This window comes from Schistocerca cancellata, chromosome 9 (assembly GCF_023864275.1).
Source record: "Schistocerca cancellata isolate TAMUIC-IGC-003103 chromosome 9, iqSchCanc2.1, whole genome shotgun sequence".
NCBI classification, from domain to species: domain Eukaryota; kingdom Metazoa; phylum Arthropoda; class Insecta; order Orthoptera; family Acrididae; genus Schistocerca; species Schistocerca cancellata.
Window position 1 is genome coordinate 99,535,155 of NC_064634.1, and position 12,274 is coordinate 99,547,428.

Below are 12,274 nucleotides of genomic sequence, written 5' to 3' on the forward strand. Positions count from 1 at the left end.
AGCTTACAATTATTTTTTTCCCAGACCAATAAGCACTTAAAATAAAACAGTTTCTAATGAAATGCTTGTAAATCACATATCGATATTAACGCCTCGTTTCTGTGGCATGTGTAAACTGCCGTTCTAACTCGTCATTCAAATTCCCACCAAACAATTTGTTATTCTGCAGTAGTTACAGGAATGGTTACACCGAGCGCCACAATACGTACGCTGTTGCCAACTTACTTTGCTATGGATTCAATGTTCCCAACAGGTCACGTAGCAAATTTTATGTTGGTAGACATGACGACACTCGTCATAAGCGTAATCTGCGGGAGTCGAGCAAATGGTGGCGAAGGGAGCGGTAGCGTCTGCGGAGCTGTCCGAGCGCTGGATGAAATCGCACTACGAGTCGCAGCCTGTTGAAGGGCTTGGAATGGACGACAACATATCCGGAAAGCGCGTGCTAACAAGGACTCTAGTAAGTAGACTCCTTTCCTGCTTTTCTTAGCATTTGTGTCAATGGATGAGGTTAATATTAAGTTTGAAGTACGCCGATAATTTTTGCAGTCGCCATCATGGCAATCGCGTAAGTCACGAACTCCCATGTAAACATTAATGGTTGTTGCTAGGTGCTGACAGACTGTGGAATATTGATTCATATTACATGTTTATTAAGGCCAGTTTGATTTGTGTGGCCGCATTGGCTGCTTGAGAATCCCACTGTGTGTCACCAATATGCTAATAGTAAGTGGGTCAGGTTTTAAGACTACAGGTGTAAGGAATGTAAACAAAACTGAAAGGCATTGCAATAATTGGAAGCAGAGTGTTGCTGTTAGTTGCTATTAAACAATTGGCAGCGCTAAATTAGTTTTATGGCAGTTAGAACTGTGTGTTTGTGTAACACTTCTCCCAATGTTTTGAAAACATTGTCATCACTCATAGTTCGCGAAGTGTCAGTGTTAAAGGCGAACAAAATAATAATTGTTACGAGACATATGACATATTGTTTATTCACATTAATACCGCGCGCATCATTACATTATTTCTGTTTTTCACGTACGAAGAGTGCGCAGTTTGACAGCTTAAACATAACAAATGTCGAATTTGGGGAGATCGTAAAGAGAATGATCAAATAATTGTTGGATGATTTTTCTGCACCGAATGAAGAGCGCTTTCGTCTCTGTCGGTCAGCATTTTTATTCGTATTTTCATGTCTAAAGAGTGTAAACACGTGTGCAGTAAATCAAAAGCGCGGCGCATAAAACAGGTTTTGTTTTACTGCGACTGTACTCTCGTCTCCCAGAATACACAGTTAATCAAAATGGCGGCTGCAACTAAGAAGTGTGAGAGTACGCGCCCTGTGCCACAGCGAGAATACATTATTAGACCGGTACGTAGATCGCTTAATTAATAGTATCAGTTGAGTTGTGATGGTCCTTGCCCGTTGCGTGTATGGTGTGCTTTCATGGCAGCTGAACTACTGTGTTTTCGAGATACAGTACTGGATGCATCCTTGTGTGACGCTACTGGAACGCGCGGGGGAAGATGCTGGGTTGAGGATGTGGCTAACACGCTAATTGTATTAATTTAGCTCTGTTTCGTTGTCTGTCACCATTTAAGGTTGGGCTATATTCTTAACAGTGTTATATATGCTAGAGATTTTGACGATTTGCCTCTTCTATTTCTAGTTGGGTCGAGTGTTATTGATTATCGGCATGCGCCTTGTACCTGCATATTTGTTGCACATTTTCTCATAATAGCAATGTCATAACCCGATTCTCACTGTATGCTCTTCTGAAACGCTAGTTGGAAGTAGAAATATGGTATTCCAGAAGTTTACGTGAACTGATACGATCTGCTGGCAGGTGTTGAGTTTTTCAATGCAGTCTCTTTTGTTGGTATGGTATATACCGGCGATTTGTTTTGAAATTCTGTGAATGATTGAGGGCTTAACGAAAGCTTATTCTACTGTTGCTAAATATTTATTTGTTGCTTCTTGGCCCTTCGTTTCCCGTAGTGTCTGAAAGCATTTTCCTTTTGTAGAGAGATAGGAAAGAAAGAAAGCACTACACAGATGATTGGGCTCTGGGCGATGAGGAAATTGAGGGCCGCCGATCATTTCGTCTGGAGGACAAGATGGAAACAGACAGGTTTCCGCAATGCTTTGTGAAAGAAATGCAGGGAGCAGGTAAGGAATGATTGCTATTGAATTTCTCGCCATCACTAAAACTGTGGTTGTTGCTATAATGACCGTTGATGTTTTCAGATTTCAACTTAGCTTATCTGCAAAGGCATGGTTTCAACACTCCATTACTATTCAGAGATAAGGCTGGATTGGGTTTAAGGGTACCAAGTCCAAATTTCTCCGTAAATGATGTTCGTATGTGTGTTGGTATGTAAAGTACTTTTCTATCGATTTATTTATGTCTGTGATAAGATTTTCTAATTTTACAAGTATGTCTGTTTCATAATACACACTAATACATTTATTTTCTATAGTGTTAGGTGAATTTTCATTTCAAGACATAGACAGTAAGTTACTGTTTGGATAGGAATGTTATGCATTTAACAGCTTTGTTTTATTCCACATGGTATTTACCATACATGCCTGAGTTCTTGGTTTTAAGATTTGTATTGCTCAGTTGCAATGCTCCCATTTGAGAAATGTAATGTAAATGTGTTGCTCCCCACAGGATCGAGGCGCATCTTAGATGTAATGGACGTTAACACACAGAAGAATGTAGAGATGACAATGAAGGAATGGCAGCGCTATTATGATGACCCCAAAAAAGAAAAACTTCTGAATGTAATTTCATTAGAATTCAGCCACACCAAACTAGAAAATTATATTCAGACTCCTACTGTTGTAAGTATCCTTTTTAATGTCAGTTACACGTCCTTGCTATTTTTAAAATTCAAAATTAATTTCATGTGTCAGTAACTTTACTCACCATGGGACCCACAACCATGACAAAATTTCTTGTATCATATTGGTTTGCTGTACTGGCTGTTACTTTTTCAATCAAACTATCCTGTATTTTGTGTTATTCACTATTATGCAACGTGAGCTCTGTAACCATCGGTAATTGTAATGTATAAACCATTAAATCCACACACTTGGTTTACAGCCAGTGTACTTGTTTACATTGCACAAATGTGAACCAACTAATGTTTAGTAGCAATAATACGCGACAGTTGGAAGTATTTTTCATGTTGTCATTGTTGATTCATGGAAGTTAGTATTAACATCCCAGACCCTGTAATTTCAGATTTAGATATATTTGTTTCCTAATAAAAGTAAAGTTAACTGTAAATTGTGTAGCAAATGTTGAATTAGTATTTAATATTGTGTACTGTTTGTGCCACTCTCTGTGGTCTTTTTCTTGTATGTCACATTTTAAAGCAATATTTTTTATTTTCATGTTTGTATTTATCTTCAGGTTTGAGACCTCATATATAGCTTCATATTTATCTATTATTTTCCAGGTACGTCAAATTGACTGGGTTGATTGCGTTTGGCCCCGTCATCTTAAAGAGGCTCAAACAGAATCAACTAATGTGCTTGATGAGATGATGTATCCCAAGGTGCAGAAGTATTGCCTCATGTCTGTGAAAGGGTGCTACACAGACTTCCATGTTGACTTCGGTGGAACTTCTGTTTGGTACCATATACTCAAAGGGAGTAAGGTAAATATTTTGAAAACTATGATATAAATTATTTATCAGTAAGTTTGATGTGATATATCTTATATGCTTCATATTCATTTCAAATGCGGAGTATCAAATGAACTTGATGTCCCCCTAAATATTCAAAGAAGCCATGGTTCTACTGAGACTGCTTTCTTATAAAAATATTTTGACACTACTGGCTAAATTTAACCCAATGTTCATCATGATGTGTGGAAATGCCTATAATCTTTCATGTGGCACTGATCGATGTAAATTGTCAAAAATAAAATCCAATTTGTTTGGCCATTTGCAGCAAACAAATATTTCAGAGGGCTTCCTGTTAGGACTTACCAAACCAAGGGACTGCCATTGTTAAATTTGCTCATTTTGATTTTTCTTTCTAATAAAAATTGTTAAGCTACAGGTAAATGTCATTTGATTCCAAGTTGTGATACCGTGTCTGAGTGGAAATTTGTTATTTTCATTGTTATTGTGTTGTTTCTTACAGCTTTATTCAGAAAATGAGGCGCTAGCATACTTACTTATTGATATCTTAAAATGTTTTTTCATAGTACCCTCTGTTGACTTTCTACTAATTTTTGTGTGGCTTTCATAATTTCCATTTAGCCATCTTTATTCCAACTTGATGCCACACTGAAGAGCGAAAGAAACTGGTACTCCTGCCTAATATCTTGTAGGGCTCCTGCGAGTACGCACAAGTGCCGCAGCGTGACGTGGCATGGGCTAAACTAATGTCTGAAATAGTGCTGGAGGGAATTGACACAATGAATCCTGCAGGGCTGTCCATAAATCCTTAAGAATACTAGGAGGTGGATATCTCTCCTGAACAGCACATTGCAAGGCATCCCAGATCTGCTCAGTAATGTTCATGTCTGGGGAGTTTGGTGGCCAGCAAAAGTGTTTAAACTGGGAAGAAAGTTCACTCAGTAGCAATTCTGGACATGTGGGGTGTTGCACTGTCATGCTGGAATTGGCAAAGTCAATTGGAGTGCCCAATGGACGTGTCATCTGTCAGAGTCATGTCTAGAAATATCAGGGGTCCCATATTGCTCGAACTGCACACACCCCACACCATTACAGAGCTTCCAGCAGCTTGAACAGTTCCCTGCTGACATGCAGGGTCCATGGATTCATGAAATTGTCTCCTCACCCGTGCACATCCATCCGCTCGATACAATTTGAAATGAGACTCGTCCAACCAGGCAATACGTTTCCAGTCATCAACAGTTTAATGTCGTCGTTGACAGGTGCAGGTGAGGCATAAAGCTTTGTGTCGTGCAGTCATCAAGGGTACATGGGTGGGCCTTCGGCTCCAAAAGCTAACCCTTGTTGATGGCCCAACATTGAAATTTGCAGCAGCTTGTGGAAGGGTTGCAGTTCTGTCTCATTGAACGATTCTCTTCAGTTGTTGTTGGTCCCATTCTTGCAGGATCTTTTTCAGACTACAGCCATGTCAGAGATTTGATGTTTTGCCAGATTCCTGATATTTATCGTACGCTCGTGAAATGGTCATATGGGAAAATCCCCACTTCATCGCTAACTTGGAGATGCTGTGTCCCATTGCTCGTGCGCCGAATATAACACCACATTCAGACTCGCTTAAATCTTGACAACCTGCCATTGTAGCAGCAGTAACTTATCTAACAATTGCGCCAGACACTTGTTGTCCTTTACAGGCATTGTCTATGACAGTGCTGTATTCTGCTGTTTACATATCTCTGTATTTGAATATGTGTTCCTAGACCAGTTTCTTTGGTGCTTCAGTGTATATGTGGAATAAAAGTAATTAACTTTCAGTGTGGCTTCTACAATTTCTGTTTAGCCATCTTTATTCCAACTTGATATGTTGAACGATAATACAGTATGTGATTGAATTCTGCCTGAATTACTGTTGAATAAGAGAATAAATTTTGCTTTATGTGTGTTTCAGATATTTTGGCTGATACCTCCTACAGAACGCAACCTGCAACTGTATGAGCAGTGGGTGCTGTCTGGAAAACAGGGAGACGTCTTCTTTGGTGATACTGTGGACAAGTGTGGTCGTGTCACCCTTACTGCAGGAAATACTTTCTTCATTCCCACTGGCTGGATACATGCTGTTTACACACCTGTAGATTCCCTTGTTTTTGGCGGAAATTTTCTTCACTCGTTTGGTATTGAAAAACAACTAAAAACTGCTCAAGTTGAGGACACAACACATGTGAGTGAATCTGTTTTGTTTTAAGTAGCTCTTTTTGTAGTTCTAGGACTGATGTAAAAGGAAAGTCAAAATATTAATTGAAGAATCTTTGGTTATGGATATCAGCTGTTTTAAAATTCTTTTAACTGAAAATGTTTGGTGCATAGCTGACAAATGGATTATTTCTGCCCGTGTTTTGTGCAGTCCGCAGTAACATACATGTTGCATTTCAGAAATTAGGCAATTTACATTTCTGGAAGCAAATAAAGTTAGGAAAAAAGTTCCAGTTTGTAATACACATTCTAATGCAAAACTGACAGCACACTTACAGAGCCAAAGATCTGATCACTTGACAAAAGAGAAATTTAGCACAGAGGAAAAAGTTGTTCCAAAAATTCTGGGTGACTTTCCTTCGCAATGCATGGATGTTTATGTTTCGTTCATCAGCTTCCTCTGTGGCATAAATTAATATTGTTCCGGAAACAATTGCTCATTCGCACTACCACCCAGCAGACAAATGCTTCTTATATTTTCAGTTAACAGGCAGTGTAAGAAGTCGTGGAGGAAATTTCTTGGCTGGCATTCAGTGTTCCCATAAGGAAAAAAAATTACTTAATTTTCTATGTAGTTATTTATAAATTGGCAATGTGGACAGGGTAGATTGCTACTCACCACGTAAAGGACGTGTTGAGTTCCAGGCAGGCACAATGAAAAAGAATGCAAAAAATATTCAGGCTTTTGACTAAGTCCTTCATTAGACATAGAAAACTTTCCCTCAAACATGGCCAATGACATCTCTGGCTGCTAAGGCCCAAATGTGTCTGATGTGAGTAGAAGTCTAACTGGAGTGGGTAGTGGGGGTTCAGAAGAGGTGCAGGGTGGTTTGGGAGAGGGATAGCGCTGCGGGAGGGGGAGGAAGGGGGGGGGGAGAGATGACTATCCCCTTCCCTGCTCCCAGTCCAGTACTGCACATGCTTTCTATCTCATCAACACACCTGCATAGTCTTTCCCCTTCTTTGCTTCTCTCCCTTTCCTGCCTCATTGCAACTGAGCTCAAATTTCTTTAGTTGTAGTACTAGATGGAATCCAGAACGTGCCAAGCCTCACTGTTTGGGTGTTAACAACAATTTGTGCATCAGATCTTTGTATTGCAAAAGAGCTTTTGTGGACATGAGCAGATTCTCAATGAAAGATGATATTGTTTTTATTCTTTTACAATCTGGGGCTATTCTGATGTTTCTCATCTTGTTGGTACAGAAAATTTGAGTCATGTCCACCACTTATTGTCTTATTCCTTACACACAATCCTAGAAAAGCAGAGCTGTAGTCTTTGTTGTGAACTTTGCCTCTTTTGTACGGGACCACTGGCTTCCCACCCTACGTACTGATTTCTGTTATGTAGCTATTGGCACATGTCTCTGTAGTAATAGTGGCATAAGAAACAATTAGGAATCCTTTTAAAACAGTCAAAAATTTGGTGGATGCTTAACTTTTGCATTTGCTTTTGATCAGAGTATAACAAATGCAGCACACAATTTCTACAAAGCTATCTCATAGTTAATATAAAACATAGTGTAGTCATTCTCCTAAATGACCTTGTAGATAGTGTCGGAAATTCCATGCGGCTTTTCGCGAATGATGCTGTAGTATACAGAGAAGTTGCAGCATTAGAAAATTGCAGTGAAATGCAGGAAGATCTGCAGCGGATAGGCACTTGGTGCAGGGAGTGACAACTGACCCTTAACATAGACAAATGTAATGTATTGCGAATACATAGAAAGAAGGATCCTTTATTGTATGATTATATGATAGCAGAACAAACACTGGTAGCAGTTACATCTGTAAAATATCTGGGAATATGCGTATGGAACGATTTGAAGTGGAATGATCATATAAAATTAATTGTTGACAAGGCGGGTGCCATATTCAGATTCATTGGGAGAGTCCTTAGAAAATGTCCATCAACAAAGGAGGTGGCTTACAAAACACTCGTTCAACCTATACTTGAGTATTGTTCATCAGTGTGGGATTTGTACAAGGTCGGGTTCACAGAGGAGATAGAGAAGATCCAAAGAAGAGCGGCACGTTTCGTCACAGGGCTATTTGGTAAGCGTGATAGCATTACGGAGATGTTTAGCAAACTCAAGTGGTAGACTCTGCAAGAGAGGTGTTCTGCATCACAGTGTAGCTTGCTGTCCAGGTTTCGAGAGGGAGCATTTCTGGATGGGGTATCAAATATATTGCTTCCCCCTACTTATACCTCCCGAGGAGATAACGAATGTAAAATTAGAGAGATTCGAGTGCGCACGGAGGCTTTTCGGCAGTCGTTCTTCCCGCGAACCATATGCGACTGGAACAGGAAAGGGAGGTAATAACAGTGGCATGTAAAGTGCCCTTCGCCACACACCGTTGGGTGGCTTGCGGAGTATAATTGTAGATGTAGACGCTATGGTATTGGCTATTTCGCGTACCTTTACCTGTCAGTTGCCTGATAACTACAGTGCACTCTTTTTTTGTGTTTTTAAATCTCGTCATTGTTTTGCATGTTGTTTGCATCGCCTTCAAGAAATCTATGGCTGGATTCAGCCAACCTTTTCTTAAAAAATAAAGTAGTAGACTCCTTACAAGTGTCCACTAACTGTGGACCACACTGTTTGCAGTAAATTGTCCAACAAAGTATTTTATGAGTATTCTTTAGGTAAAATTGTCACTTGAATAGCATTCTTGTGCAAACAGAATTTCTTTAATGTAAACACTATTTTTGTATTAGGCTGGTATATTTTCTTCTTGCTGTCATACACCATATTTATCAAAAATATACCGTATTTACTCGAATCTAAGCCGCACTCGAATCTAAGCCGCACCTGAGAAATGAGACTCAAAATCAACGAAAAAAAATTTTCCCGAATCTAAGCCGCACCTGAAATATGAGACTCGAAATTCAAGGGGAGAGTAAAGTTTTAGGCCGCACCTCCAAATCGAAGCAAAGTTGGTCCATTGTAATATGAGACAATTTAGGTCGAATGAATGACGATACAGCTACAGTAGTTTGGTTCGCGTAGTAAGCTTAGCAGTTAGGCTTTACCAGGTAGTCATTGCTATCCGTCAGGCGCTCCGTCCATATTTATACGGGTACCCTTCCTTTTTCACGTGCTTCGTCTGGTTTGGATCGATTCCTTATTTTTCTTTGATCTGATAAGTGCCTTTCTCTTTGTTATAGGTGTTTATGTCACTCTAAGCTGAAAATGCATTACTGTACTGTGTCATGCACTGTTTGTCGCATTCTGATAATCAGTGTTTACGGCCTGTCGCCGCTCGCGGCTCGGCTTGCTTTTGTGCGCACTACCGCCGCTTACAATTAAAAAAAGAAAGAGAGAGGAATCGCCTCATTAGCGAAACAATGGCAAGAGACTGCTATTTGTTGTTACTAACACTGCTGCTTTCTTTGACGATCAACAAGAACCAAATAATAGACTGCGTATGATAGAAGATGTTCTGAACGAGAGTTTAGCGAAAATTTTTCTCTGTTTGAAAATCTTTGCAGACGCCTCTTTAGTACATAACATTCTGCACAGAAATTAGTCGTCTTAGATTTAAAAATCTAGTCAATTGACATGCTTCATTTCTGACTATCACTATTAGTCATAAGAATAATACGAATATAAACATGAAATGATATGTATATTCTTCGGCGTTTGCTGTTGTCTCACTCTAGTTTCGTAGTTTATTAAGCAGACAGGATTTAAACGAGATAGCAGGAAACACGAAAGAATACATGGCAAAATGTTTATATACGTATTATTCTTATGGTGAAGAGAATACTGCATGTGATTCACAATTCATAAAAGTTCCTATTAGCAACCATCTCTTCTCATAGGTAGAAAAAATTCAGAACGTAGAGTTGGCCATATTGACAAACATCACAAACAGTCGTGCCAGTCGGATTTTCGTGGTACAGTACATTGAAATGTTGCTACATTCGAAGACAAACAATACGGAATTTGTATTTACTTCGTTGGATAATATATGAAAATGCAGTGGTCGAAACTCGTGGCGGAGAAAAAATTTCGTCTTCCACCGTTTTTTTTTATTTATTTACTGACGCAGAGGTTTTGGCGCCAGTATTTATCTTTGTGCCTGAAAAGCATGCATGTGAATTGCTACATATATTCAATGACAGAAGTTAGTTGTGGCGGCACCTACCAACATTTTTCAGAAATTCCGCTGACTTTGCATTCGATTCTAAGCCGCAGGCGGTTTTTTGGATTACAAAAACCGGAAAAAAAGTGCGGCTTAGATTCGAGTAAATACGGTTACTACATACGCTGTGCCATAACAATGTTGATTGTGTTGATCATGTAGTCTCACTTCATAACAACTGTAATTATAAATTGTTACTCCTGGCTTGACCTATATTGTATGTATGAACAATGTACTGAAGTGATTTACTGGATCAAACACAAATAAATACATTTTAATTGTACACGATGTGCAAAAATGTAAAATGTTGTTTAAATGATGATTTGCTTTTGCATCTTAGTCTTCTCATGAACTGTCGCTTTTGCTTTCTTTTTTGCTCCTTGCTTGTTTTTCCGTATCTGGTCCCTTTTTAATTGTTCATAATCTATATCTTCTTCTCATTAGTCTTTTAAAGAGAATGCAAAAGTACATCCATAAAATATATTTGCTTGCAGATCTTTCCAGCAATTGATATTACTGTATGTTATTAAACACTGTGTTTTGACAAAGGTTTATAGTGCAGCTCCTTGTATTCTAAACAGTTTCTAGACTTGCTTTTCTCTTAAACCAGAATTTTTGTGACATGTAGTTTCTTTGCAAAGAACTGCATTTAAAGGTTAAGGGTCTCTATAATAATCGTTACCTTTTGATCCTGTATGAAATTATTTAATAGCTGTTGAGTGTTGCAGATTCTTTAGGGAACTTTAGCCTATGGTTAACCCTTTCGCTGCTGTCAGCTTGTATACACACCTGCTATACTGCTCCCAGGTGCTGTGGATGAATGTATGCCCACCACTTGGGTTTTCCTACAGTGCTGTGAACATCTGTATGTGTCCTGAACAGCTGACTCACTGCTGCAGACGAATTGCTTCCATATCTTGTGCAATAAAAAAGTTTCGACTTTTTATCGTCCAACATATGATGCCTTATTGTGTGCTATCATTTGCAGAAAAGCTCGTTTGAATCATTTGAGATATCCCGATTGATATGACCATATGATTTGCGATGTGCGAGGATGTGAATCGGCATGTTTCTCGCGTCCATCCATCAGATATGAAACCTAATAACTGGATGATGAAATAAGATACCATTCTGCTATCAGATTAAATAAAATTTCGATCACTTGTCTAAATTTCATTCAGTGTAATGTATGATTTAAAATCAACCATACACAAAGCTTATGCAGTATATGTTTATCTCAGCAAAATATTTTGTGCAATGTTTTACTTAATGTGGTGCAGTGCAGTAATGAAGATACCAGACTGTGTGACGTGCAAAAATCAGTTATTTTCACCTAAAAATCAGATAAGTATTTCATATCAGCTGAACACAAAATCTCTCAGCACAGGCACCACCATTTGACGAACAGTGCAGCCCTAACAAAACTCGCCCTCTGCATGGAGTGGAGAGAGTACATCTGTAGCAGCGAAAGGGTTAATATCAATTGTCTTAATAAGAAATATAAACCTATGTAATTTTGCAGGTGCCCCAAAAATTCAGGTACCCATTCTTCACAGAAATGTTGTGGTATGTACTGGAGCGTTATGTACATTGTTTATTAGGAAGATCACATTTGGATGAAGGAGCTGGCGTACAGAATGATACAAAGTTTGATCCTGACAAGCACATTCATCTAACCCCTCAGGTATGTATTTTTGCAATATCTTAGCAATTTTATGAAATTTCTTTTGTCAAAATAGAATTGTTGGGTGGAGCGTAACAGTAATTTTGCTAAGATAAACTAATCGTTTTGTAAACAAGCTGTGATGCGAGAACTGCATGATATTAAATTATGGGGAACCTTATCTGTGAGAAAGAAAATTCGTTTTCATTGCACAGAAACAGGCAGTAAGAGTACTATGTGGTGCCCATATTGAGAACTATTGTTTAATTTGTTGTATTTGATGACTAATCGCTAGTCATCATTAAAAAAAAAATGGGGCTGAGCAGTTATTTAGAGTGGCAGTAAATGTTAAGGAAGGCAAATCACAACAGCAGAAAAAACTTTGTGGACTTTCATAATCTATACCCATTACCTTTAACACACTTCTTTCACATTCTACATTTGTCTAAAATTGACATTTTTTGCTGTTTATGTTGATACAGAGTTTTTACACTTGTTACATTTAGACAGTTGTAATCATACCATCTGAAATAATAAATCTGCAATGAGATGTGTGTGCT

The 12,274-nt window shown here is 38.7% G+C and overlaps 1 protein-coding gene across 2 annotated transcripts in view; it reads left to right on the forward strand.

Moving 5' to 3' along the window:
• Nucleotides 1–326: 326 nt before the first annotated feature.
• Nucleotides 327–12,274, forward strand: part of LOC126101089 (jmjC domain-containing histone demethylation protein 1) — a 122,022-nt gene continuing 110,074 nt past the window's right edge. Inside the window, exons 1-7 of one of the 2 annotated variants that reach the window (XM_049911767.1) lie at nt 327–460; nt 2,026–2,170; nt 2,249–2,374; nt 2,676–2,848; nt 3,469–3,669; nt 5,603–5,872; nt 11,574–11,735. In XM_049911767.1, the coding sequence (XP_049767724.1) occupies nt 374–460; nt 2,026–2,170; nt 2,249–2,374; nt 2,676–2,848; nt 3,469–3,669; nt 5,603–5,872; nt 11,574–11,735 (1,164 nt within the window). In that variant the 5' untranslated portion in view covers nt 327–373. Of the gene's footprint in view, nt 461–1,303; nt 1,373–2,025; nt 2,171–2,248; nt 2,375–2,675; nt 2,849–3,468; nt 3,670–5,602; nt 5,873–11,573; nt 11,736–12,274 lie in introns of those variants that run through there. The other variant, XM_049911768.1, reaches the window with a different exon arrangement.